Here is a 27,194-nt window from a genome sequence, read left to right as displayed (position 1 = left end):
TGGGTGAGGCCCTTTAAGAACAGGACTAGGAATACAATTTCCAGGGCCTAATAAATAGGCATAGACAGAAGACAAAGATAGATTTTGAGAGGTACTTATTCACCTCTAATTTCAGGAGTTCCATGAGGAAAATAGAGATTTTTCCCAAAATGGGATTTCTGTCACCTTTTCTGTTTTCCCAAGAAGTCCCAGGCTACCAGAAGTTATTCTAGGGTCTTTCATGCGTGCACCAGGAGGGGCAAAAAGTAATTATAGTGAAAAAAGTAATTCAGTCGACTGAGAAAAAAACCTTTTCCAGCAAAACAAGATTTTTGAAGAGAAAAACATAAAGGCCTTTTAAATATACCCATAGCTTGGATATCCACTTTGAATTAAGCTGAACACTCTTTAAGACAATCCCTTTTCCTTAATTAAAACTTTACAGAGAATGTAAATAGTGATTCTTACCATTTTTTCCCCTAGTTTACACCACTACCTGTTTACAATCATGTTTAGGTTCTCCAGTTTTCTCCAGGAGAAAGTGGCTCAGGCAAGAGCAAGTTTTCCACTGGCCTGCAGTTCCCTCTGGCAGCAAGGCTTGATACATAAGTGGGCAATTGTCTGTTACCCAGAGCCCTTCCTTGGAGGACAGCAGTGCTGCTATATTGTGGGGGGTTAAACAGTTATATTATTCCCTATGGTTACCCCAGTGGCCTCTGGCACCAGCAAAACCACCACTGTAACTGCTTGTAGGCAGGCTGACAATCCTTTGGCTGCCAAGTTAAGTTCCTTGCTTCAGTAACCCACTGGCTGTTGAGCTGGACCTCAAGCCTTAGTTAAAACTTCCAGGGCCATTTCCTTCCTTTTTAATACCTAGAGACTGAATGCTTTCCCTATGGGAAGACTGAGAGCTAGTGTTTTAAGTAAGGATTGCTTTAACTAGTTAAAGTCTTTTTTGAGCCTCAGGTTTCCAAAGGGGGTGGGGGCAAGTTTTAACTGTTTGAGTTTCTCTTAAGAGGTGGTATAAAGGGTGAGCCATTTCCCTGTACCCAGGTACTCACAGACTGCAAAATTCGGTAATGATGAATAAACCCCCTTAACTATTAAAGGAAATGGGCTTAATCCTTCCCTCACCTGGTGCTCTGGTTCCTTCTGATAAGATTAGACCTAGGTACTTTACTGAAGTTTGACAGAACTGAGCTTTAGATTTTGAGACCCTATACTCCCTTTCAGCTAAGAAATTGAGGAGAGCCTCAGGGCCTTTCTGAGACTTCTTTGATTGGGGCACAGAGGAGAATGGCATTTACACACTGCAAAGTTTTAACTTCAGCATGAGAAAAACTAGGAAGATCTTTAGAGAGAGACTGTTTCAGCAACTTTCTTTTGATATCAGGGGCTACCTAAGTAATGAACTTGTTTCTTATGGAATTGGGAGACAGGGAGGTATATTTTATTAAAGCTTCTCTCGGCCTTTCCAAAAAGGCGGAGGGGTTCTCATCTGGTTTCTGGTTCAACAAGGACAGTTTAGAGTAATTAAGAGGTTTTGTTCTGGTTCTTTGCAAGCCTTTTAAAATGCACATTAGAAAGTGTTTTCTTTGCCATTCGTTTGTGGGATCACTAGGGCTCCATTTACGGTTTTTAAAGGGGCACTCTTTCTATTGAGAGTGAGGATCCTGTCTCTCTTTTACCCTTTTTTTTCCTTTAGACATTTTCCTTTCAAGAATTTTAGACTGCCAGCCTGGCCAACATGGTGAAACCTCATCTCTACTAAAAATACAAAAAAACTAGCTGGGCATGGTGACACACACCTGTAATCCCAGCTACTCAGGAGGCTGAGGCAGGAGAATTGCTTGAACCTGGGTGGTGGAGGTTGCAGTGAGCCAAGATGGCACCACTGCACTCCAGCCTGGGTGACAGTCAGACTTGGTCAAAAAAAAAAAAAGAACTTTAGACCAGCTATAGGAGATATGCTGTTTATCTCTGAATGTTTTTGCTGCCTATAATGCTTTTCAGTAACAGAGTTTGGCTTAAAGGTAGCATAGCATCTCTCTCTATGTTAGATTAAACACTTGGGTTAAAGTTTGGAAAGCTTCTATATAGCTATCAGGGTCATCAGAATATCTGCCCAAGCTGCCCAAGTGTCCCTTTATTTCCCTAAGGTCATGTAATGAGAAGGGAGCATGTAACCTATTGGTACCCCTTCCATCTGGCATTTCTTGTAGGGGTAGGGTAAAACTGGGGCAATGGAGAGTTTCAGAGATGGTGGAGCTGGAGGAGCTGATGGCACAATTGGAGGGGTCCCTGGATAAGGGAAACTGGAAGGACTGGGGCACTTAGAAGCCACCTCCAATGGTTCCTCTAAAACCTGCTCTTCTGACTTAGGGAAACTACTCTCTACAGACCTGCCTGATATGATTGCTAAGAGGGCTGAGTCAATTGTGCAATACTTGCAAAGGTCTGGGTTGTCTCACAGGGCAGAGAAAGCCTGTACATAGGGGACCTTGGACCATTTACCCTTCTGTCTACAGAAGAGATCTAATTGTTGAATAAGATTAAGGTCAAGACTTCCTTTGGCTGACCGGGTCTGTTCATTCTTGAGATGGTAAGAAGGGGATGCCCTTGGGCAAAAGAAAATGAGTTTTGGGGTCAAAGGAGTTCAAAATGCACTCCAGAGGAGTGCAGGCTGAAGATAGCTTGCTACCCATCCTAGGAAAGAGACAAGAGAAGAGGCATTCCTCAGTCTCTTTGTTCTTTATGGTATGACCCAAGGTAGAGGGGAAGACAGTGGGAGCGTCCCCCTGACTGTTCTGCCTCCTTGGTCACTGGGTCCCAGCACTGTGTGTGCCACCCAGTGGTTGCAGGCATGAACCTCAAACCATGGTCCCAGAGGAGCTAAATAATGGGGATAGTCACACATACCCATGTAGCCTTAGTCCCCTGCCTGGTGATTGTCCTTTGATCTCCCAGACTTGTGTGACCTGTGTGGCTCCTTGATGGATGAATCTTGGGAGAGATTATGTAACAGTTGCATTTGAGCAAGGCCCTTTAATGGAGGGAGTGTACTGGACTGAGCTTTATACTCTGCTATTATGGACCGGACTAGAGAATGTATTCTTAGGTGATGGTTCTAGTTAACTTCCAGACATAAAATCCCCTTTCTATTTAGATGCCATTCTAGTTGTAGGCAGAATAGGTGTCTCAAGAGAACATAAGGGTCAATTGGTGGCCTTCCTGCTAATGGAGAGTATTGAGACTAAAATTTGGTTTTGGAGGACATTTTTCTCCTCACTCCTGAAAGCAGAGATCTCCTGCTTGCAGAGGGGACATAACGTTTGGTCTCTAGCAGATGTGAAAAAGAGAAGAACTGGAAAACTAGAGGCATTTGGCAAAGGGCATACAGGTCGCCCAGAGAGAGGATTCTCATTCCACTAGGTGGCTATGAAAGCCTTGAAATACCAGGCAGTAACTGTGCCTCCATATGCCCTCTAAACAAAGGACAGAAAGTGAAGTCTGACATGTGGCAAGTTGTTCCCATAGCATACCTCCTAGCAGGAGAAAGTTAATTTGTCTCATAGAGGGGCTATCCAGTCCAACTGGGCAGTATTAGCTCCTCATGTGGGAAAGGAAACAGCCCGGATGGAAAGAGAGATGTTCACTGGCTGGGGTGTGACCTTCTACCCAACCCCAGGAAGTGCTGTCATTAGGAGTTAAGTAGTCTTTGAGATGTGGATTATGAAGTCCTCCTGTTTGTAGAAAGTCACAAAAACAGCAATCCTTGACCTGCATTCCTGGTTGCTAAGGTGCTTGCTAAACTTGCCTAATTGAATTATTTCCCCAGGATGTAAAAACTCCTGCCGCACTGCCTACAGAGAGAGCATAAGAGACACAGCGACTGTGGAAAGGAAAGGAGAAAACTAAGGTTTACATAGGAAAGCTTGGTGATCCTATGGCCAACACCTGGTTGGGCAATCGGAGGCTGGGGTCAGTCCAGGAATAACCATGGTCAGAAATCCTCAGTTGCTCCAGGACCTCTTCCAGCCCTGTGCAATAGGAAAGTTCTCTGTGACAGAAAACTGGTTTGGACAGAGCCAACATTCCCAGCACCCTGAGAGCACTGGGGATGGACAAGTCTTCCCCTGCAAGCCTCACATTTGAGTCTTTAAGACCAGCAGCTAGCCCTTGCGGCTCATTAATCAGCAGACAGATGCCTTGTTTTTTGATAGTTCTTTGAGAGAATAAAAACTGAGGATGAGAAGCCTTGGAAGTGAAAGTAGAGAGTCTGCTCCCTTACCCTTCTGATGAATTCACCTTCAAAGCCTGGGTGAGCCCCCAAAAGGCAGCAGCCTCATTGTCTGGGGTAAATACCAAGGTTCTTGGTCTCACGGCCAAGGAAATTGAGGTTGCAGACAAACCCACACAGAAACTGGAGCAAGAGTTTAATAGGCAAAAGGAAAGAACAGCTGTCAGAGAGGCGTCCCTAGCGGGTTTCCAGTAAAAATGTCACAGTTTTTATACAGGGGCTAGTGAGGAAAAGGGCATCTTACCTTCCTAGGGCCCGAAGCTTTGGTTGGGACCAGGTGTGCTATCTGCATAGAGCAGAGTTTCTGTCAGCCTTTACCGGATTCCTTGATCACTTAGGCAGACTCTTAATCTGTGTTACTGTGTGCTTCTTTGTGTCACTTATTTGGGAAGGAGAGTTTCCTGTGTTCCCATTTTCTTGCAGCTGCAGACATCCCCCACCAACATCCACTTCTGGCTTCCCTATCTTAGTGTACCTAAAGGAAAGGAGTGTGCTTATTAAGGCCCACTGTTTTTACTGGGACCCACTGTATGAGTGCCAAGTTTGGTGTTACCCAGGAGACTCGCCCCCTCCTTCTGTGCCTGAATTGCTTATCTGTGTTTTACAGCCTGATCTTCTTACCTGTCCATGTGCAGCCTGAGTTTTTCCCAAGATTGTTTTATTTTTTGCCTGTTGCTGTGTGACTTTTCAGGCAGGCTGCTTCGGCAGTCTGAATTTTTCCAATCATTTTTCCTTTCCTTCTCCCTCAAAAACACATTAGGTAAGCTTCATTCAGGCATGAATTACAGTGCTATTGCCTGTTAGTTCAACGTTAATGAACCAACAATATATATTAAATGAAGTACGATTAAATAGAAATACACAAAATTATGTATTGATCAATTGTTTAAAATGCTATGAACAGAGCCTTGCAGGAACCTAACTCTGTATTTCCCCAAGGAGCAATGATTAGTAACTAAAGTGTGGGAATTTTATAGAACATAACTACCACGAATAATGAGAACTGACTGTTCCTTAGTCTACAACCAGATTATAACTATCTTGAAGAATCCCTCATTCATGTTTTATGTAACATGTAGTGCACTGTAGTGCAACATGTAGTACAGTTAAATTCATTCATTGACATTTTCTAAAAATTATTCCTTGATACCAGCAAATAATTGTTTTCAGATTTATATGCCTTTACAGATATGTTTATTAGACACAAAGAGGGTTCATAGATGACCTATGTCAAAGGATAGAACATCCAGACATATTTTCAAGAACAATAGATTTAGAAATGCTTTGAAACAAATGACAACCACAGATATAAAAAAGTGCTTTTTAATTTTTAGCCAGAATGATCAAGTTGATGTAGTTTTCTTACTGGAATACTCATAATAATGTCTGTCTATATGCCTCAAGCAATATTATTATTTAATAAACCCTGGCAGGGAAGTTGTAATTTATGTACAATTTACAATTATTCTTTAAACTACTTTTATAAAATTATAAATCGATGATAATCCCCGCAAACTGAAGTCAAATAATTTTACTACTACTTGAAATTAAAGTACAGTTGTTTATATAACAATGAATAAGGACAAGATATCAAACCGAAAATTCAAAAATAAACAGAAGAAATGTAAACAGTTATAAAATATCAATATTTATAAATGTTGCTTAGAGGAAGGCTATTCAAAGCATGGCCCATTAACTATTTGTGAGCTGTCCAGAATGAAAGAGGCTTGTGCCAGAATGAAAATCAATTACATCACTAATCATACTGGCTCAGTTGACTTTTTAAAAATAACAAGACGTCTTTGATAAAGGAAGCAATGTGTTGATTTATATTCTGGCACAAGTACCTTATCTCAGTACCGACTAGAGCAGGGGTCCCCAACCCCCAGGCCATGATTGGCCTGCACAGAAAGTGGGGGGCAGGGGGGATGGTGCCAAGCATTACCACCTGAGCTCAGCTTCCTGTTAGATTAGCCATGGCATTAGATTCTCAAAGGAGCTCGAATCATATTGTGAACCGCACATGCAAGGGATCTAGGTTGCATGCTCCTTACAAGAATCTAATGATAAATGTGATGCACTTTAATCATCCTGAAACCATCCCCCTATCCCCCCAGTCCTGTGGAAAAATTTTCTTCCACAAAACCTGTCCCTAGTGCCAAAAAGGTTGGGGATCGCTGGATGAGAGAACAGTTAACGGCTTACTTCCTTTAAAGTGCCATTACAATTTCACTGCTCAGAGCTAGGTTTTTTACTGTAGGGAAAATAATTAAATTGCAATTGTAATTGCCATCTATATATCATCTATTTAAAAATCCTATCTATTTAGGGATTCTACCCAAAAAGCAAATTAAACTTTAAAATACCACAATATAACACTTATCTTCGCATTTGTCCACTCATAGGGGCGCCCTAGATTCCTACTTTAGAGAAATACATTATGCTTTTCAATTTCGGGAGAAAAAGAGTAAGAACTGAATCATTTGCTGAAAAGCTCTTAAATGATTGGTTTATTTTCATATTTCAATCAATAAAATTATTTAAATTCACACCTTTGTAAAAAGACTGCATATTCTTTGTGCCACCACTAGTTGCTTTTCTACTATAAAACTTAATATTAGGAAAAAAGGCATGGAAATTTACAACTCTGTATTCTACTAATTAAAGGTAGATGTAAACTATTTTAAGATTTTCAGAGAAAGAGAAAGTTGGTATAAAGTGTCTTTTTACAAATGAGTTTATAATTTAAAATTCAAATATTTCTTGATTTTTGGGGGGATGGCATAATTCCTCTAAAAATTAAAAATACAATATGGTCTTCAGAAACATAATCATTTCCTCATTATCCAATGACTTACTAAGCTTTACTTGCATTATCTTAATACCAAAGGCAAGTAAATGGACAATCAACAATTTATAAACAACTCATCAGTTTTAGATATACAAGGGCTCAATTTAGATTATACAATGTCTGGTTTGTTGGACCAACAAACTACTTAAAGAATTTAAATGTCATAAGAAGAGAATATAAAGTCAATAAAGAATATAAATGTCATAATTTATATGTCATAAGAAGAGCGCTCCTGGGCAGGGGCACGCTGGCTCTCGCCTGTAATCCCAGCACATTGGGAGGCCAAGACGGGTGGATCACTTGAAGTCAGGAGTTTGTGACTAGCCTGGACAACATGGTGAAAGCCCATCTCTACTAAAAATACAAAAATTAGCTGGGCACAGTAGCATGTGCCTGTAATCCCAGCTACTCAGGAGGCTGAGACAGGAGAATTGCTCGAACCTGGGAGGCGGAGGTTGCCGTGAGCTGAGATCATGCCACTGCACTCTAGCCTGAGCGACAGAGTGAAACTCCGTCTCAAAAACAACAACAACAACAAACAAAACTCCTTTGGCACCTGAGTAGAGCACAATATACCACAGCAAAGAATCTTGAAAACTGTCTAAAGAATGTATTGTATCTATCTATAGATACATACATACACCTATACATACACACATGTGCACACATACACACACCAAGTAGAAAAAACTTTTCCTTAACAAATGCTAAAGATGTTAAAGAAATTCACCATGTGGTCAAATAAAGTGACCTGACAGTTATTCAAAACAGTTTTAAGTTATTATTAAAGAATTTGGAAACTTATCAAAATTTTGAGAAGTTAAAGGTCTAAAGGGGGAACACCAGGTTGTTGTTACTGTTTGTCAAAATATTTCTTTTGCTACAGCAACACGGTCATGAGATCACAGTTATCTTAACATGATAACAGATCCAATATAACAGTCATCAGGTGAAAATTCATAAAAGATTACCCAAAAAGGACTAACTTTCCCCATCATTAGGGCTGGATATAGTCTCTAGCCATAAGCAAACATTTTGTTCTCCTTAGTCTCTTTCTTGCATTTGTCCCAGCAAAAGACCACAATGAGGGGCCACTCTGCAGATGGCTTTAAGCTGAGCCTCCTCACTCACTAGGAATTTCACACAAGAACTTCAGACGAGCCTGATGTCATGTTTTATGATCGCATCAGTCTTGCTATTGCTGACTCGGGCCTGTGTTAATAGACCTACCGGTGCTGTAATTTTTTATGCATACTTTTAGAACTCTGAATGACTGACTTGTATTCTAAGATACAGAAGACATCTAAAATTCAGTAAGCTGTCTGAGTGTGTCAACATTTTCTTCTATATTCAATTAATAAATATGTTTGCCTAAAAATAGAGAATATTTAACTTTACCTAAGTATCTTCTACCTAGAAATTCTGGAGGATTAAAAAACTCTACACTTGCATACCAAATATCTCCATCCAGACCTTGTCAGATCTCAAGTAGGTTGGGAGGAGGAAAAAGACATTTGCGTTAAAATGAAGCCATGCTACTCTTTTCTCTGCTCCAACTTGTAAATATCCCTGATCAGGTTTCTAACTCCCTCTTTGCTCTGGTTAAAGGATCTCTCTCATATAACAGACCATAGAGAATGAAAATCTTATGCAGTTTCAAAATATTTGTAATTGAAAAACATTTTCAACTGTAAAATGTCTCTTGAGTATCTATAAAGTAGAAATTACTTCGGCTTAAACTTCATACTGCTTTCCTAAACAAATTACGTTGATAGAGGCATGGTGTAAGAGTCACCTTAGAGAGAGAACCCCTTAAAGTCCAATGTCTTGCGTTCAGTTTACACCAACCATAATAAAACTCAAGCCACTTTTTTTGTTGATATGCAAAACATTTTGATAAGTTCATTTGAACTTATTTCATTAACATGTAAACTCACATACGTGTACAATTTTACTTTTTGTCATATATTTAAATATTTTCTTATCTGCAGAGCTATCTCAGGATATGAAATCATAACATGCTAGCAACTAGTAATTTAACATTAAAACACTCCCTAAATTATTCTATGCAAAAGTGCATTTACAATATAAACATGTCATATATGAAGCTACAAACCATAATCTCACTGGAGTGGATATAAAATTTCAAATTCAGTCCAAAGGAGTCAAAGAAAAAAGTGCTAACACAGCAAATCTGAAACAAGTTCATGGGGATTGGGTAATGAGTCATCGAAACGAAATCTTTTGGAAACCATGCTGCTCTCGTCTGGGATATTCTCTTTGTCTTCTCTATCACCACAGGTTCCATTACAGGAGGATTTAGAAGTCTTGTCTTCAGAGGACCTTATAGAATGATCCTGAATTTGAGAGGAACCGGAAGTTTCTTCAGGGCGAAACAGGTTTTCAAAGTCCCACTGCTGTAGCCAAGAATGAGAAAGGCATAGCTCTGCTGTCGGTCTTTTCCTTTGAAAGAAAGCAGAAAGGGGAAATTGGGAATAAAAAATGAAGTTGAAAATGTCTTCGGTTTGATAGATTATAGACATATTTTTTACTTATTGTGAAAATAAAACATACTCATAATATAAAATCCAAACAGTACAGAAGAGAATAATAATGATAATAGCAGCTAACTTTTACTGAATGCTTAGTTATATGCCAGGGACTATTCTATATGCTTCAAATACATTATTCAACAATCACAAGAAACTAACGAAATGGGTACTATTATTCCCCTCATTTAACAAATATGCAAAGTAGGGTACCAGGAGGCTTGAAATTTACCCCAAATCTCCTAACTTGTAAATGGTTAAGTGGAACTTTGACTCTAGCGTCTGTGCTTTTAAGCATTACACCATATTATCTCTCATGAAGGTAAAAAGTAAAATTATTTTGTTTTTTCATTCCCCCATCCACCTCTAGATATTTTTTCTACATATATGTGCATATACATACACACAAACATATACACACACATACATACACACACACAGAGATGGCTTCACATACTCCGTTTCTGCAATTGGCTTTCTTCACTCACTCAATAATGCATTTCAAGCATTTTTTCACATCAGTACAGAGTTAACATATTTATTAACAGCTGTATTATTTAGTACTCTTCCACATGGATACACCATAATTTAACCAGATACCTACTGAAGCTTCCAGCATTTTGCTATCATAAATATGCTGCAATGAATATTGAGAAAATGTTTTTTGGGAGCTTCTCTATTTTCATAGGATGAGTTACTAGTAAAGTTACTGGGTCTTTATATTTTGAAAGATGGTGCTTAACTGCCCTCCAAATCACTTTTTTTTTTTTTGCAATGGAGTCTCGCTCTGTCACCCAGGCTGGAGTGCAGTGGCGTGATCTCAGCTCACTGCAACATCTGCCTTCCAGATTCAAGCAATTCTCCTGCCTCACCCTCCTGAGTAGCTGGAACTATAGGCGCACGCCATGATGCCCAGCTAACATTTTGTATTTTTAGTAGAGATGCGGTTTCACCATATTGGCCAGGCTGGTCTCGAACTCCTGACCTCATAATCTGACCACCTTGGCCTCCCAAAGTGCTGGGAATAGAGGCATGAGCCACCATGCCCAGCTGACTCGCTTCTTTTGTAAGGCTGTCAAAGGGCATCCAATCCTTCAAGATTTCCCAATCAGTAAATGATACTTGTTGTGTAAGTAAAATTATTTAACTATAAAACATTTACAATAAAGTCTTATAACCAGCCATGTGTACTGTAAATTTCTATGTCTGATTATTTTAGGTAATTTCAGGGACTAGTAGTGGGTTGTGAGAGAAATAACTCAAATCTTTTCTTCATTTCAAAATCCCCTGTTGTATATTTTGTATCTGAAGTTATGTATTTGTTAATGATTGCTCATACCACCTCTCTCTTCATTTTACCTAGAACCTGAGCATACTTCTAATAATTTTATACTATTTTAGAATATACTTTTCTTGATAGGCATATATTATTTATTTTGTAATAGTATTTAAACAAATTAAATCTGTAATCATATTTAAACAAATTATTACTTACTCTGGATTTTTTACTAAAAGGCTCTGAATAAAATCTGTGGCCAGCTGTGAAACTGATGAAAAAGTTTCTTCTGAATAATCAACATTAACTTGAGAAATATTGAGGTATGTTTCTTGATTATCTTCTCCCACAAATGGTGATGTGTGAGTTAACAACATATATGCTATTATACCAATATTCCTGGAACAAAAGGGAGGGGAACTTAAAAAGTATATTAATTTTTAAACATTTATATAAAGTATAATCGACATTCAACATACTCCTCTCCTCAAAACTGGTACGGTTAAACCACAGACTTACATTGCTTTTCAAAGTTCCTATATTATTAAAACTAAAATAATGATCTCAAAGTGTGCCTCACAGAAAGAGAATACAAAGGAATGCACGTGTTATATAAATACAATGTATTCAATAAATATTATTATTGCTACCATCTATCCTTCACACAGATACCTGCTGTGGAGTACACAAAGCTGCTGCAGCATTTCCTAAATGGTTTCCAATGGCAAAGTAATGACTTGTGAGATATAAAGAGAGGTTCTGCGCAAATACAGGCTGCAAGTTTGGCAAAGCACAAAGCTGGGCAGGCAAATTTTTTTACTGTAAACATTTTAAAATCTGTAAATATGTTAATGGCAAGTCTGGTGCCCAGGAGCCAGAAAAAGACAATACAGTACATGTTTCACCAACTTATTTAGCCATATCATCTTTTTTCCTGGGCAAACGCATGAGCAGTTCCACAGAACACAGAAAAAGTCTAAACCTTCCACCAGGTTTGTGTAGTCAGTCCCCTTTGTGGTCTCAACTGAAGCTCCAGTATCAGTTCTGGTTCTATTCCCTATCATATTCTCTCTTTGCTAGCTACAAAAACTCACAATTTCCCAGAGATGTACTCTCATAAAAGTACATTTTTGGGTGGACCTGACCTCATTATTCTGCTTAACAAATATGTTCTTCAAGCTTTTTTTTTTTTGGTCACCCAGGCTGGAGTGCAATAGCATGATCTCGGCTCACTGCAACCTCTGCCTCCCCAGTTCAAGTGATTCTCCTGCCTCAGCCTCCTGAGTAGCTGGGATTACAGGTATGCGCCACCACATCTGGCTAATTTTCATATTTTTAGTAGAGATGGGGCTTTGCTATGTTGGCCAGACTGGTCTCGAACTCCTGACCTGATGATCTGCCTGCCTTGGCCTCCCAAAGTGCTGGGATTACAGGTGTTAAACCACCACTCCTGGCCAACTCTTTTAGACCTAGATCACATGTCTCCCTTCATGAGGTGGAGCCCAGCAATGGACTGTCTGCTGCTGCTTCTATGCTTATTAAGCATTTCACCTTTATCCTAAAACATGTATCACTGTACTGCAGTTATTTTGTTCCTTTACTCAACTGACTTTTCATCACAGAGAGAGATTTTTCCTATTTATTTCCATACTTTTGGCTCAGAACTTAAGTATTATTTAAAAAGAATGGATACGTAAATATTTTCCTGTAGCATAATAATGATATTCAAATAAAATCTTTTGAAGAAAGTCTTATTATTTACTCTTGGAGTCAAAGAACCTCAGAATATACATTTCCCAACTTTCCATAAAGAAGTATTTAGGTAACTAACAAAATCTTACCACATATCTGTTGCTGTGGTAATGGGATCATAGTTCAGGATTTCTGGAGCTGAAAGAGAAGATAAAATTTAAATTCAATACTGACAAATTTTAAAACAAGAAAATCACTTTATATTACATTATAACTGGGACCAGGCATGATGGCTCATGCCTGTAATCTCAGCACTTTGGGAGGCCAAGGCAGGTGGATCACCTGAGGTCACAGTCAAGACCAGCCTGGCTAACATGGTGAAACCTTGCTTCTACTCAAAATACAAAAATTAACCAGGTGTGATGGCACATGCCTGTAATCCTAGCTATTCAGGAGGCTCAGGCAGGAAAATCCCTTGAACCCAGAAGGCACAGGTTGCAGTAAGCTGAGATCCCACTGCACTCTAGCCTGGGCAACAGAGTGAGACTCCATCTCGGGGGGAAAAAAAAATTATAACTGGATTTAATTTTGGAAAGTCTAGTGATACAAGATGATAGAAATTTAGCACAGTATTAATTATCTTGTGATTGGACATTTAAATATCCCTAATATTGAGTAAATTATATGATCAGATGGTTCAAAAACATGGATAATATTCTTGGAGTAACTAGTGGCTAGGTAGTTAAACTCATTAAGTTTAATCTCAGAGAAAACAATTATAAAAAAGTAAAATGTTGGAAGCTAGAATTTAAAAAAAAATTTAGTTTTATTACTTTGGAATTAATTTGCATTATTTTATTAGATTAATTTAGGTTTTTCTTTTGGGGTAATAGGATCATGTGCATCTGCAATGACATTATGAGCAAATTTTGCTGCTCGGAAATGCTAGATTTTCTTTTTTCTTTTTTGAGATGGAGTTTCACTCTTATTGCCCAGGCTAGAGTACAAATGGCATGATCTCAGCTCACTGCAACCTCCGCCTCTTGGATTCAAGCAATTCTCCTACCTCAGCTCCCCCAAGTAGGTGGGATTACAGACATGCACCACCACGCCTGGCTACTTTTGTATTTTTAGTAGAGACAGGGTTTCACCATGTTGGTCAGGCTGGTCTCGAACTCCTGACTTCAAGTGATCCACTCGCCTCGTCCTCCCAAAGTGCTAGGATTACAGGTGTGAGCCACCGTACCTGGCCAGAAATGCTAAATTTTCAAGTGGATTAAACGTTCCTCTTAAATTATCAAGGACCTAATTTCCAAAGTGATTAATTTTCTGCTGTCTTCACTTGCCAAAAAAAGTGCAAAATAAATTCTCTATGCTTTCTAAACATTACCATATTATTTCAAATTAGTAGAGTTCAAACTAGGATTTATGAGTGAAAAATAAGTTTGTTTCATAATACGGTTTCATAATTTCTCCAAAGAGAAACTGTTTCCTAAAGCCTAACATTTTTATTAATAAAGCCTTTAAATCATATACGGTCAGCTTCTGTTAAACCACCTACAACATTTTCACATATGTCTGTGAGCTGTGTTACCAATAATTACATTCATTTATCTAGGACCCCAGTTAGCATTCAAAAGTTAGTAATTTTCTCTGTTTTTTATTTTTGGAAAAGACAGCTGCCTAGCTGAGTCACATCTGTTCTGTTTAACTGTATCTTTTCAATGCCCACATGGGGACGTCGGTATGAACAACAAACAAAAAAGGGTAAAAAGATTGTAAGTTAAAATACTTCAAATTTATATGCTGTTTCATACAACTTAAAAACCTTTCATATGCATAATCTAATCTGTTGATTTCATACAATATACTCAGATTACCTAATCAAAGGTTCTTTTTGGCACTCTTCTTCAAAACCCTACTTTCACAACCCTATGCAAAACCTTATATTTTAAAGCAGAAGCAATAAACAAAAATGGGGCAGCCAGCTAACAATTCCTGTAAGTTTAAACTGAAGATATCTGTATTGCGAACAGCTCTGGAATTAGGACCAGAGAGAAAGAGAAGTGAGATCTAGCCAATAGCCAGGCTTCAAAGACAATCATGGGCCACCTGACTGTCGCATTTTTTCTTTTTCCATTTTTCTCTTTTTCCGTAACTTCCCTCTTACTCATTTCTTTTTTCCTTATGTACAAAGCCTTTATACACAAACGTTCAACTTGTACACTTACATATTCAGTGTCCCCTGAATTGCTGTAAATGTTTCATACTTTTATTCAATACATTTCATTTAAATGTGTCGTAACCAAGTTTTAATGTATCAAAATACTTGAACCAATTAAATCCTATTAACTGAATTGAATTACATGCTCTAAAATATAGTTCTACAGAGGTATCATTTACTTAATAAATTTCAAAATGGCATAGAAAATAAAAGGAAATTACCTAAATATTCTGGTGTTCCCATGATTTCCCGAAGTTCACACGCATTCCCTATTTTTCGAGACATTCCAAAATCTACTATTTTAATGTCGCCGAGAGGGTATATGCTGCTCAGTAATATATTCTGTGGCTAAATAAAGTACAACAAAAACATGGTAAGTAATATACAATAAAAGCATACTAGTCTCAGATGGGAGGTATATTAAGTGGAATCATCACTTGAGTCATGAGTCAATATAATTTGAGTATATTGAGTCATGCATCAAACATTTACTGACTTACTACTTAGGAGGAGCTATTAGTCAATGATGCATAAAGCCAAAAACACACCCAAAAAGGATTCTAGGTTTGAAGAAAAAAGAAGTTAAATGGAAAGATTAAGATATAGAATACTCAGTAATAAAAAGACTACCTCATTCTGTCAATAAGAAATTCCAAGAAGGCTTTGCAGTACAGATGGTGCTTAATCTGAGAAAGAGTATGCTGGTTAGAAAGGTGCTCTGGGTAGCTGGGTGCAGTTAAACATGTGAGGTGCATGGTTATTACACCCATTTTACAGTAGAAACAAGTACAATTAGGTTAACAAACTTGAATATGAGTAAAAATCTTCATTCTTAGCCAATACCATCCTGTATTGTAGCTTCATGCAGAATACTTGGGGCCAGAACGCAAACAAATAAATAAATAAATTCTAAAGAATTGAAAAAAAAAAAAAAAGAACAAAAAGGTGCTCTAGGGAGCAGCACTAAAGAAGGCATGAAGGAATGAGCATGTAAACATTTCCAGAAACGAAAAATGGTTCAGTACAATGTGATGATTCTGGATGAGCCGGGTCTGACTGTTCCCTGGCTTTAGCTTAGACAGTAAGAGGCATAGTACACCTCATCCATTGCCTCCTAGAACCACGTGACTTTGCTTTACTACTATCGCAGGCCCACAGCCTATTACAAAGTTCCCTGCTGCTGTCATAACCCGTACCTTTGCCAAGGTGCTGCTCCCAAAATCTGTGCAAAGAATTATAACAGTCGCTTAACTTTGGGACAATCTCATGCTTGTTTATTATTAAAGCACAGAACCTATTACAGGAGAAAAGGCAAAGGTAATTAGCTCTGTTGTTGTCAATCACAGGTTTATATGCCATCCCGGACTTCAAGCGCTATGCGATGCTATGTAATGTACTTGGGTTGATGTTAGCAGGAAAATGACCCAACAGGAAGCTAGTGGGAGCATGATTATCTTGGCATTTACTATGTTGCTTCTTTTCCAATATTTTATCAGTTGGGGAAATAGCAGGGATACTAGATGGTAAATACTGTCCCCCTGGCTCCATAGTGGGGTCCAAAACAGAACTACAGGTTTTATCTTTTGAAAAAGCGGTAAGAGGGTTTGGAAATTAAGAGAGAGGCCTGTGCTGTAGGTGGAGATTTTTGAATTATTATTATTATTATTAAAGTGGTAGTAGAAGCCAAAGGATCATGCAAGGAGACCACATAAAAATAGGAGAATCTAATGCTTAAGAAATGAGAGACAGACTGATTCAGATCTTAAGGTCCTTGTGTGGCTATGAAGGAAGGATAAGGAGAAAGGATAACAACATGAGAGACAGAGAAGGAGAAAAGGATAACATGAGAGATGGAGATCAGAGACTAGAGGTTCGGGGCTTGGGTAAAGAGTCTGAATGATCTGGAAGGAGCCAAAAGACTGAAAATCTCAAGACAAAAATGAATGAAAGTAATAGCAGCAAATGAATAAGGATTAGCAGGATTTATTTTCAGAGATGGAGATTACATAATTGAGCATTTCAGAGATAGACGGCATTTTAAAATAAGAAGGTCCAGGATGTGGTTGCAAGAGTGGGATGGAATGGAATAATTCCATCTAATGTAGGATTAGAACACAGGAATGATGCATTTTAAGAGCCCAGTAAATTGAGCTGCTCACACATGCAGTCTTCTCCTTTCTGCCAATATAAAATTAAGGCCATGTAGCACACAGGTAAGCAAAGAGCACACCAGTGCAGTCTAGACAACCAGGAACCAACCATTGTTTCCTGTTAATACCAGTTTGCAATTGTGCATACTAAGAGCAGAAGAACAACACAGATGTTGCATTACTTTAAATCACATGTTACATTACCTTTAAATCGAGGTGTACAATGTTATTCTGATGTAGATAATAAACTCCTTCAAGTATTTGTTTAACGAGTCTGATAACATCATTTTCAGAAACCATTTCAGCCAACTCAGGTAAACATAGGTTGAAAATTTCTCCACCTGCAGCACTGAAATAAAATTCAAAGAACAGAGACTTGAAAATCCATTCACCTAAACACTTTTAAATATTGTGTACCTGTTAAGTAAAAGACATACAACTATATAAATGTTAATACACTACACTTAAAGACAGGGCAGAGACGTGAGAGATCTTTAAGGAAAAAAATAAGTGATGATGGCTGGGCACAGTGGCTCATGCCTGTAATCGCAGCACTTTGGGAGACTGAGACAGGCGGATCACTGAAGATTGGAAGTTCGAGACCAGCATGGCCAACATGGTGAAATCTCTCTACTAAAAGCACAAAAATTAGCCGGGCGTGGTGGCAGGTGCCTGTAATCTTAGCTACTTGGGAAGCTGAGGCAAGAGAATCACTTGAACCTGGGAGGCAAAGGTTGCAGTGAGCCGAGTTGGCACCACTGCACTCCAGCCTGAGCTACAGAGCAATACTCTGTCTCAAAATAGAAAAGAAAAGAAAGGAAAAGAAGTGATGAGACTTCTTCTTCAAATTCTGGGTACTAATACTTGAATATTAATAAATAAAACGGAATTGCTTTATGATCCAATAATGTTGCAGCCTGCCTTCACCGCAATAAAGATAAAAAAAAAAGTAGCTCTTTGTGCTCTTCTCATATATATACATCTGTATGTATTCATACATATATATGCTTTCATATACATGAATTCTTAGATACATATCATCTATTTTGAGCCTCATGACAAACATGTGAGGTACATGGTTATTACACCCATTTTACATTAGAAACAAGTACAATTAAGTTAACAAACTTGAATATGAGTAAGAATCTTCATTCTTAGCCAATACCATCCTGTACTGCAGCTTCATGCAGAATACTTGGGGCCAGAACGCAAATAAATAAATAAATAAATTCTAAAGAATTGCAATTTAAAGAATACTGAAAAAGGCACAGTAAAAAATTCCTAGGTTTGGAATGAATTATCGAAACATAAATCCTAACTCTTCTATTTACCTGCAATATAACTTAGGGTCAGTTACTTATGGTCATCCATACAGCAGAAATATCAATAAAATCAACAGATTTTTTTTGGGGGGGGATTAAATCTAAATAAGATAAAATTGGTCAGTCAGATCATGCAAAAACATTTATACAGTTATTCATCAAATTTGTAAGGTATATTTGGGAATACACAAGTATATTCTATTTGAAAAATAGGAACTCACTCTAGAAAATACTATTACTATATCTTTATTTCTTTGCCTCACTGCTACAACCACATCAAGAACGGTATCTAGCATGCACTGCAGTAGGTGGTCAGTAATGTTTGTTGAATGAATGAATGATGGAATGGGTGGTGATTCTTTAGAGGGGTTGAAACTGGGGATTCAGAAGTCTCAGTGACTGCCAAGAGGAAGAAATATGTCATAAGTGTTGGGAACCATAAGAAGAAAAAATAATGGTGGGCTCAAATTTGAGTCCCAAGTTGAAAGTCACAAGGACTGACATTCACACTGCAGATATAATTTGCAATTGAGCAACCTAAACACAGTAAGCCAGTTAGAAGCTACAAAGATTTGCTGCTTTACACTTTCTGACTTTGCAGAAAAAAAACTATAGGACAGCTTATAGGGAATACACATGAAAGCTCCAATCACATATATGTCACTTTAACCCCATTACACCCACTGAAACTCGCTGTAAATTCATGAGATAGATAGATAGATAGATAGATAGATAGATAGATTTTTTTTTTTTTTTTTTTTTTTTGAGACAGAGTCTCACTCTGTTGCCAGGCTGGAGTGCAGTGGTGCCATCTCGGTTCACTGCAACCTCCGCCTCCTGGGTTCAGGAGATTCTCCTGCCTCAGCCTCCCGAGTAGCTGGGACTACAGGCACATGCCACCATGCCCAGCTAATTTTTGTATTTTTAGTAGAGAGGGGTTTCACCATGTTGGCCAGGATGGTCTTGATCTCTTGACCTCATGATCTGCCCATCTTGGCCTCCCAAAGTGTTGGGATTACAGGAGTGAGCCATCGTGCCTGGCCAAGACATTAATTTTAATATCTGCCTCAACATAACATGATAAAGATAATCTGAGTAATGAAAAGTGTAGTTTGCTCTTAAATTTATAGTAGTGAACTCTAAAATAAGGTATAGAAAGACAATTTTGGGAATTTACTTTTTTTAATCTAAAAAAAGAAATAATCTTCGAGAATAATTAATATACAGACTGCCTAGAGGCCCTTGGTCTGCATGTCAGAGTGGGAACCCAGGCACAGACTGGCAGTGACATCATCACTCCTTCCCTTTCCAGTTATATTGTTTAGTTTCAATGATACAAATCCTCTCAAAATAGAAAGTGGTCTAAATACATTCCTGCAAGGACACTCAAAATAATATTACAAAAAATATTATATTAGGTAGTAGTACTAATGCAATCATAAGCAAATAAGAAAATGAAGAAAGAACCCTTTAGATTCTCTTAGAATATATTTTTTGTTATGTACTTTATAAGATATAAATACTAATAATCTAGTCCTATCTTATAAAAATCAGACCAAATAACTTGAAATGATTAGGAAACAGTATAAAATAAGAATTTACATATCTACACCCCCTAAATATATAAAAAATAGATGTGTATTCTTCATATGTACAGCAACATAAATTGTTTAGGTAAGAAATTTAATCTTGAATACTTTATGATTATTTACCAACCTTTTATATTACAAATTCGCTAAAGTTACTTCAATAACCAGAACATTCCTCCAATTCTAAACTTAAAAACAAAATACAAGAAAGTAAAGTGAAAGTAAGGAAAGCGATTCCCAGTGCCTAGGAACAGACAGGATAGTACGGAGCATACAGGAGTGCCTACTGAAATCAAGACTGCCCGGGTTTCATTCTGGCTCTGTCACTAACCAGGCTAGGTGAACTGGGACAAAATGTGCCTCTGTTTCTTCTACTGTAATGTGAATAATATAATAGCTCCTACTTCATGGTCTAAGAATTAAATTGGATAATCCACATAAAGTATTGAGCACAAAAGATCCTAGAAGAATCAAAGCAGATCATTTCAATAAATACTTATCACAGTGTCTGACACATGGTAAATATTCAATAGACAGCAGTTTTTTTCTTTTCTTTTTTTTTTTTAGACTGAGTCTCGCTCTGTTGCCCAGGCTGAGTGCAGTAGCACAATCTTGACTCACCACAACCTCCGCCTCCTGGGTTAAGGAGATTCTCCTGCCTCAGCCTCCCAAGTGGCTAGGACTCCAGGTGTGTGGCACCACACCCGGCTAATTGTTTGTATTTTTAGTAGAGACGGGGTTTCACCGTTGTTAGCCAGGATGGTCTCCATCTACTGACCTCATGATCCGCCTGCCTCGGCCTCCCAAAGTGCTGGGATTACAGGTGTGAGTCACCGCGCCCAGCCAATAACAGCTACAAACACTAATTGCAAATCTAGGCAATGTCTCGCCTTTCCAAAATTTGGGGCTTTTTGTTGAACTCCTGATTTTGAAGGAAATTTTTAAAGTCTTTGCTAAATGAAAATCTATTTTTAGAAACACTATATGGTACATATAAAGATGCACACACTATACTCTTAAGTGAAAAAAGAGGGTTACAATAGAATACGTCCAGTAGATCAAACTTTTGTCTCTAAAAGTACATATGCACAGACCAAAAAATGAGAATAAGTTTTAAATACAGGAACATACCATAAAGTAATGATCATTTACATGTGATTTCTCTTTTCTATATCTCCTAAATTTAACACAATGAATAGCTATTACTTTTATAATCAGGGAAAGTATCCTCAGAGTTTTTTGTTTGTTTCAATAATAAGATCAAATAAAATACTATCATCGTCAGCCAATCACACTGTTCCTTTTAGTTTGATAAGCTGACCAATGTCTTTCGTAGGACTGCCATTTCTCACACAACAGAGGAACATAGGTGGAGCTACAGAAAATAGGAAAATTAGAAAGAGTTAAGAGGAGGGAAAGAACAGATAACACAAGAAGCAAACTGCAGAAGTTAGCAGAAATTGGAAAAAGAAACAGAAGCAGTGAGTAGCAAACAAGACTTTTGTTAAGAAAAAAAAAAGAAAAAGAAAAAATATCTACAGTCAGAAAAGCTACCTATATCATTATCATTGACCTGGGAGCTACAATCAGGTGACTTCTACTCTTTCTCTCTAACAAGAGTTTGCCCCTTGCAGGGATATCAACAAAAAAATTTAGAAATTCAGCATCTGTGCTCACTTGCTAGTGCATGTATACATGTGTTATGTGTAAGAATATGTGACAACAGCACTCTAGCACAGATTACACAGTCAGGAGAACCTATGTGCTATATATTATCTAGATCTACATCTGTTTTTTATAGGGAAAAGCAAGTAGAGAAAATCTTTTAGAAATATTCCTATAACATAAAGTTAATATATGAAAGATTAAAATCAGAATATTTTCCTATCAAAAATGATCGATTTCTGTGAGTTACAGAGAGCCAAGAATTTCAGTAAAACAAAGTAATATCTCAATTATCCATAAAATGCAAATCGAGTCATATAGCTTTGAAAAACCATGGTAAAGATTTTTAAAATAAGCATTTATTTCTAGTGATCAAAATGAACTTGTTTTAAAATTTGAATGTTAAGAGTCTCTTTAAAATTCTATTCCTATGCTAATGGAAGAAATACAGTCCACGGGATTTTAGAGTGGAAAGACATTAGAGTGTTAACTAGACATATGATGTGAATATCAATCTCCCTTTTGGGAGGATTGTTTTAAAAATCAAATGGGAATACAGATAATGTGCCTATCACAGTGCCTGCCAGAGTGTAAATGTTCAACATACGTTATGGGTAAAATTGTTAAGATCATATTAAAATGTTATTTCTCTGGTGATTGAGATCATTCCAGAAGGTAAGGCTTTCTGTTTTGCATGTTTTGTTATAGTCTCCATCCTTTTCTGTTGGGTATTTAGTATTTACTTAGAGATGTTTAGTAGACAAAATTTCTTGACAAAAAGAAAATAGCATTCTCACATAATCTCAGAGTTGTCTCTGATAACTGTAAGTTCCCCTTTTGATCTTCCCTGTTTCTAGGACAAAGTTTTTGTTCTGTGCTCTCCAAAAGGTAAGTACTTTTTTTTTTTTTTTTTGAGACGTGTCTTGCTCTGTTGCCCAGGCTGGGGTGCAATGGTGCAATCTCAGCTCACTGCAGTCTCCGCCTCCCAGGTTCACACCATTCTCCTGCCTCAGCCTCCGGAGTAGCTGGGACTATAGGCACTCACCACCATGCCTGGCTAATTTTTTGTATTTTTAGTAGAGATGGGGTTTCACCGTGTTATAGCCAGGATGGACTCGATCTCCTGACCTCGAGATCCGTGCACCTCGGCCTCCCAAAGTGCTGGAATTACAGGTGTGAGCCACTGTGCCCGACTAAAGTTAAGTATTTTTATGACCAACTTTAATTTGCTCAAAATGCAGCATTAAAAACGTAATATGTCCAATTAGATAATACCTTCCTTCCAGAAGTTTTTTAAAAAGCTTTTAAAAATGTATAGCTATATTTTATTTAATTCTACAAATATGATTTAAAGACACTTGGTATGGTAAAGTCTTTGTCTCATGGATGGTGGTGATAGAATGACTCAATTATCCTCAGATTTTTCTCCATATGTATAAATAAATCTAATACTACCTTCCAGAAAAGTAAGATTTATATTATTTTCTGAAAAAATGAAAGGCTAAAACAATCATGTAGACTTCACAACTGGCAATGAAATACTTTCCTATGAACTATGTATTAAAATAAAAAATGAAAGATTTTAATAATCATTAAAATTGACAAGCAGGTTGCAAGAATTTGAGATTAATTCACAAAAGTAAACTGATTTAAAAAATAGGTTAGAGGCAAAACAAAACACAAAAGCAAAAAGAGGCTATAGTTGTTCCAAAAGAAAGTTCTAGATTGATTCATATAATTAGCAAATGTAACAAATCAAAAAAGCGTTTTTTTTTTTTTTTGAGCAAAGTCTCCCTCTGTTGCCCAGGCTGGAGTGCAGTGGTGCAATCTCGGCTCACTGCAACCTCTGCCTCCCAGGTTCAAGTAATTCTCCTGCCTCAGCTTCCGAAGTAGCTGGGACTACAGGCGTGCGCCAACATGCCCGGCTAATTTTTTGTAGTTTTTAGTAGAGATGGGGTTTCACCATGTTAGCCAGAATGGTCTGGATCTGCTGACCTTGTGATCCCCCTGCCTCGGCCTCCCAAAGTGCTGGGATTAAAGGCGTGAGCCACCGCGCCCGGCCAAAAATGTGCCTTTTAAAAGTGACTCTGTGCTGCTCATATGGAAGGAAATTTGACAACATCTAATACAACTACATATGCATTTACTCTTTGACCAGCAATCATTCTTCTAGGAATTTACTCTAAAGCTATATCTCCATAATAATTCCCATTCACAGAAGGTCAACTGACTAAAGCAAGATCCAACCATACAACAGAGTACTATGCAGCCATTTAAGAAATCAGCTGGCCGGGCGCGGTGGCTCAAGCCTGTAATCCCAGCACTTTGGGAGGCCGAGACGGGCGGATCACGAGGTCAGGAGATCGAGACCATCCTGGCTAACACGGTGAAACCCCGTCTCTACTAAAAAATACAAAAAACTAGCCGGACGAGGCTAGGTGGAGGGCGCCTGTAGTCCCAGCTACTCGGGAGGCTGAGGCAGGAGAATGGCGTGAACCCGGGAGGCGGAGCTTGCAGTGAGCTGAGATCCGGCCACTGCACTCCAGCCTGGGCGACAGAGCGAGACTCTGTCTCAAAAAAAAAAAAAAGAAGAAATCAGCCATAATAATAGTTAAAAAGATACCTATGAACTAATGTAGAATGATTTCTGGAATATATTCTTAAGTAAACAAAAATACAAGGTGCAAAGGAGTATATTTAATATACTACCTTTTCTGTAAGAATAGTAAATATATACAAGTTTGCTTATATTTGCAAGAAGAAACACATAAAGAATGAGCCAGAATGAATAAATATGGTTACCTATAAAGGTTACCTATAAAGGTTCAGTTGGAAGAGAGCAGAAGGTTCTTCATCACTTCTCACATTCTATATTGCATCTCCCTGCTCTCACAGTGAAAATCCAGGTTCTCAGCAATACTTGCTCATTCACTTTATCCAACAATACGTACAAAATAGTTTCAGCATAACAATACTTATACTACTACCAACAGCAAACTACTTAGTACAACTGGTGGACTTGAATTGGAGCTATGAGACTAAATTCACGATTTTGAAAAAATATGACTTCCTAACACTATCCTTAGAAAAGGCCTAAAAATTATGATACTCCGTTAAAAGTGAGCATGTCCAACACCCATATTTGGTTTCTAAATGCTATTCTCCGCTTAAAAGAACCAGAACTTCTCTCAGAGAGATGGCTGATTACAGGTCTGGGGCAGGGAAGATAACAAGATGACCCTGGAAATCTTGGTGTGCATAAAGCAAGGGAGTCCTCAAACACTAATGAGATTATATCAAAAGGACATAGGAAGTAGCTTGAAAGGGAACCACTGATAAGCTTGGGACAATTTGAGCATGAAAAAAAGACAGTGGCAGAAACTGATTAGAACTCATTAATTAAAACATAATGGGTTATTTTCCATTAACGTCATGTGTTAGATTAATTTTTAAAAAACATGAAATCCATTGAAATATTAAAAAGTGGGAAAGGGAAATCACTAGATGTTAAAGAAGATAATATTGGCCAGGTGTGGTGGCTCATGCCTGTAATCCCAGCACTTTGGGAGGCCGAGGTGGGCAGATCACGAGGTCAGGAGATGGGGACCATACTGGTCAACATGGTGAAACCCTGTCTCTACTAACATACAAAAAATTAGCTGGGCGTGGTGGCGCATGCCTTTAATCCCAGCTACTTGGGAGGCTGAGGCAGGGAAATTGCTTGAATTCGGAAGGCAAAGGTTGCAGTGAGCTGAGATTGCGCCACTGCACTCCAGCCTGGCGACAGAGCAAGACTCCATCAGAAAAAAAAGAAAATAAAAAAAATAATATTCACATGGTCTGTAAATATCACAACACAGATTAATTAAAAGGGGAAAATGTTCCTTTACAATAAGGAGAGCTAGAAGACTACATCTTAAGCATGTTCAAAATTAGCAAAATCAGTAAGTAATAAAACAACCTGACTTTATTGCCACCTGATGTGATACAATACACATCATCACCCACACCAAATACTTCAGCATAAAAAGGAATATCATAATACCTACAACTTTCAAATGGTTCAGTAAATGTGACAAAATGCCAACAACTGGTGAATAAAAGTGAAGATTATAAGGATAATTGTTAATTGTACTATTTTTTCAACTTTTCTATATATTTGAAATTTTGTAAAATAAGACTTGGGGAAGAAAAAGTGTGTAGGATGATTTGAGGACAGAATTGACTGGGTGATAGTTATTAAAGATTCAGGCCAGGCACAGTGGCTCATGCCTGTAATCCCAGGACTTTGGGAGGCCGAGGTGGGCAGATCACTAGGTCAGGAGATTGAGACCATGGATGAAACTCTGTCTCTACTAAAAATACAAAAAAAATTAGCTGGGCTTGGTGGTGGGTGCCTGCAGTCTCAGCTACTCGGGAGGCTGAGGCAGGAGAATGGCGTGAACCCTGGAGGCAGAGCTTGTAGTGAGCCGAGATCGCGCCACTGCACTCCAGCCTGGGTGACAGAGCAAGACTCTGTCTCAAAAAAAACAAAACAAAACAAAAAAAAGATTCCACCATTTTATTTTCACCATATAAAAATTACTCCACACTACTAAAACAACGAAAGCTGATTAAATGTTTACCTTCAACTGAGACTACTAAATGTGACAATGCCACCCCAAAAGCAGAAGGCATAGTAATTAAGCCCAAGTCCTAGCAATAAATTTTAGTGGGTCTTAGTCACTCTGGTAAGAAATTTAGTATATTAATCTACTTAAACATTTTCTGAGTGCTTGCTACATTTCAGCCAGAAGTATAGAGATCAGTAAGTTCTGCCAGTTTACTGGGTAAGGTACCTGAGTCAATTTTCCGGAGTATGAACAAGGTCCATCCATAAAATGTCTCAAATCTTTCCAATGTATTTTGTCGCTGCTGTTTGGATGAACCCCCAAAAGAGGATTTTATGAAAGTAATCAATGTTCTTATGTATATTCATCCTCTAAACCTAGTATTCTACTACTGTTTTTGACAAATGTTAGCTACTTTTGACACACTTCAAACATGCAGATGTTATACAAGTAGGTAACTTTTCAAAGGTCAGCTGAAGAATCTTTGACAAAAATAATTATAAAATGTATGAAAAATGAAATCATATTGCTAGTATCTTGGCCTTTTCTGCAATTCTAATTTATTTTGAAAGTGCTATATAACACGCCTTAATATGGTTCTGGGAAATGTACACAGTATTCATTCTTAAATGAACTACTTGTCAGTTGAACATTTTGCAAAATCTTCATTTGCATTCACAAGTTGATTCCAGCCAATCTATTTTGTGGAACAAAAACATTAATTTTAAAATAACTAAATACAAAAATAAGGTTAATATACCTTTAAATTTAAAAAGGCAATGATGCAAGTGAGTTACTAAAAAGAATTACTATAGTTAGCAATACGTTTTTTTACTAAAATAAACACTTACCTCTTCGTAGTTTACCATAAAATATATTTACCTTATTAAAAACTATTGGCACCTAAGGCATACTAAACATAAATCTAGCTGATCTCTTCCATTTGTCGCAGATGTTCAAACACATTTTACATACTCAGAATAAACG

At 37.9% G+C, this 27,194-nt stretch overlaps 1 protein-coding gene across 4 annotated transcripts in view; it reads right to left on the bottom strand.

Moving 5' to 3' along the window:
• Positions 1-5,454: 5,454 nt before the first annotated feature.
• The window catches only part of STK17B (serine/threonine kinase 17b), a 42,499-nt gene continuing 20,759 nt past the window's right edge, over positions 5,455-27,194 (bottom strand). For 3 of the 4 annotated variants that reach the window (XM_033230790.1, XM_033230788.1, XM_033230789.1), the window contains 5 exons: positions 17,226-17,370; positions 15,093-15,219; positions 12,797-12,845; positions 11,175-11,354; positions 5,457-9,593 (listed from right to left, as the gene is read on the bottom strand). In XM_033230790.1, coding sequence (XP_033086681.1) covers positions 9,311-9,593; positions 11,175-11,354; positions 12,797-12,845; positions 15,093-15,219; positions 17,226-17,370 — 784 coding nt within the window. In that variant the 3' untranslated portion in view covers positions 5,457-9,310. Of the gene's footprint in view, positions 9,594-11,174; positions 11,355-12,796; positions 12,846-15,092; positions 15,220-17,225; positions 17,371-27,194 lie in introns of all 4 variants that reach the window. The other variant, XM_033230787.1, reaches the window with a different exon arrangement.

This window comes from Trachypithecus francoisi, unplaced genomic scaffold (genome assembly GCF_009764315.1).
Source record: "Trachypithecus francoisi isolate TF-2019V2 unplaced genomic scaffold, Tfra_2.0 Lachesis_group13, whole genome shotgun sequence".
NCBI lineage: Eukaryota > Metazoa > Chordata > Mammalia > Primates > Cercopithecidae > Trachypithecus > Trachypithecus francoisi.
This window is presented reverse-complemented; position numbering and strand designations above follow the sequence as displayed.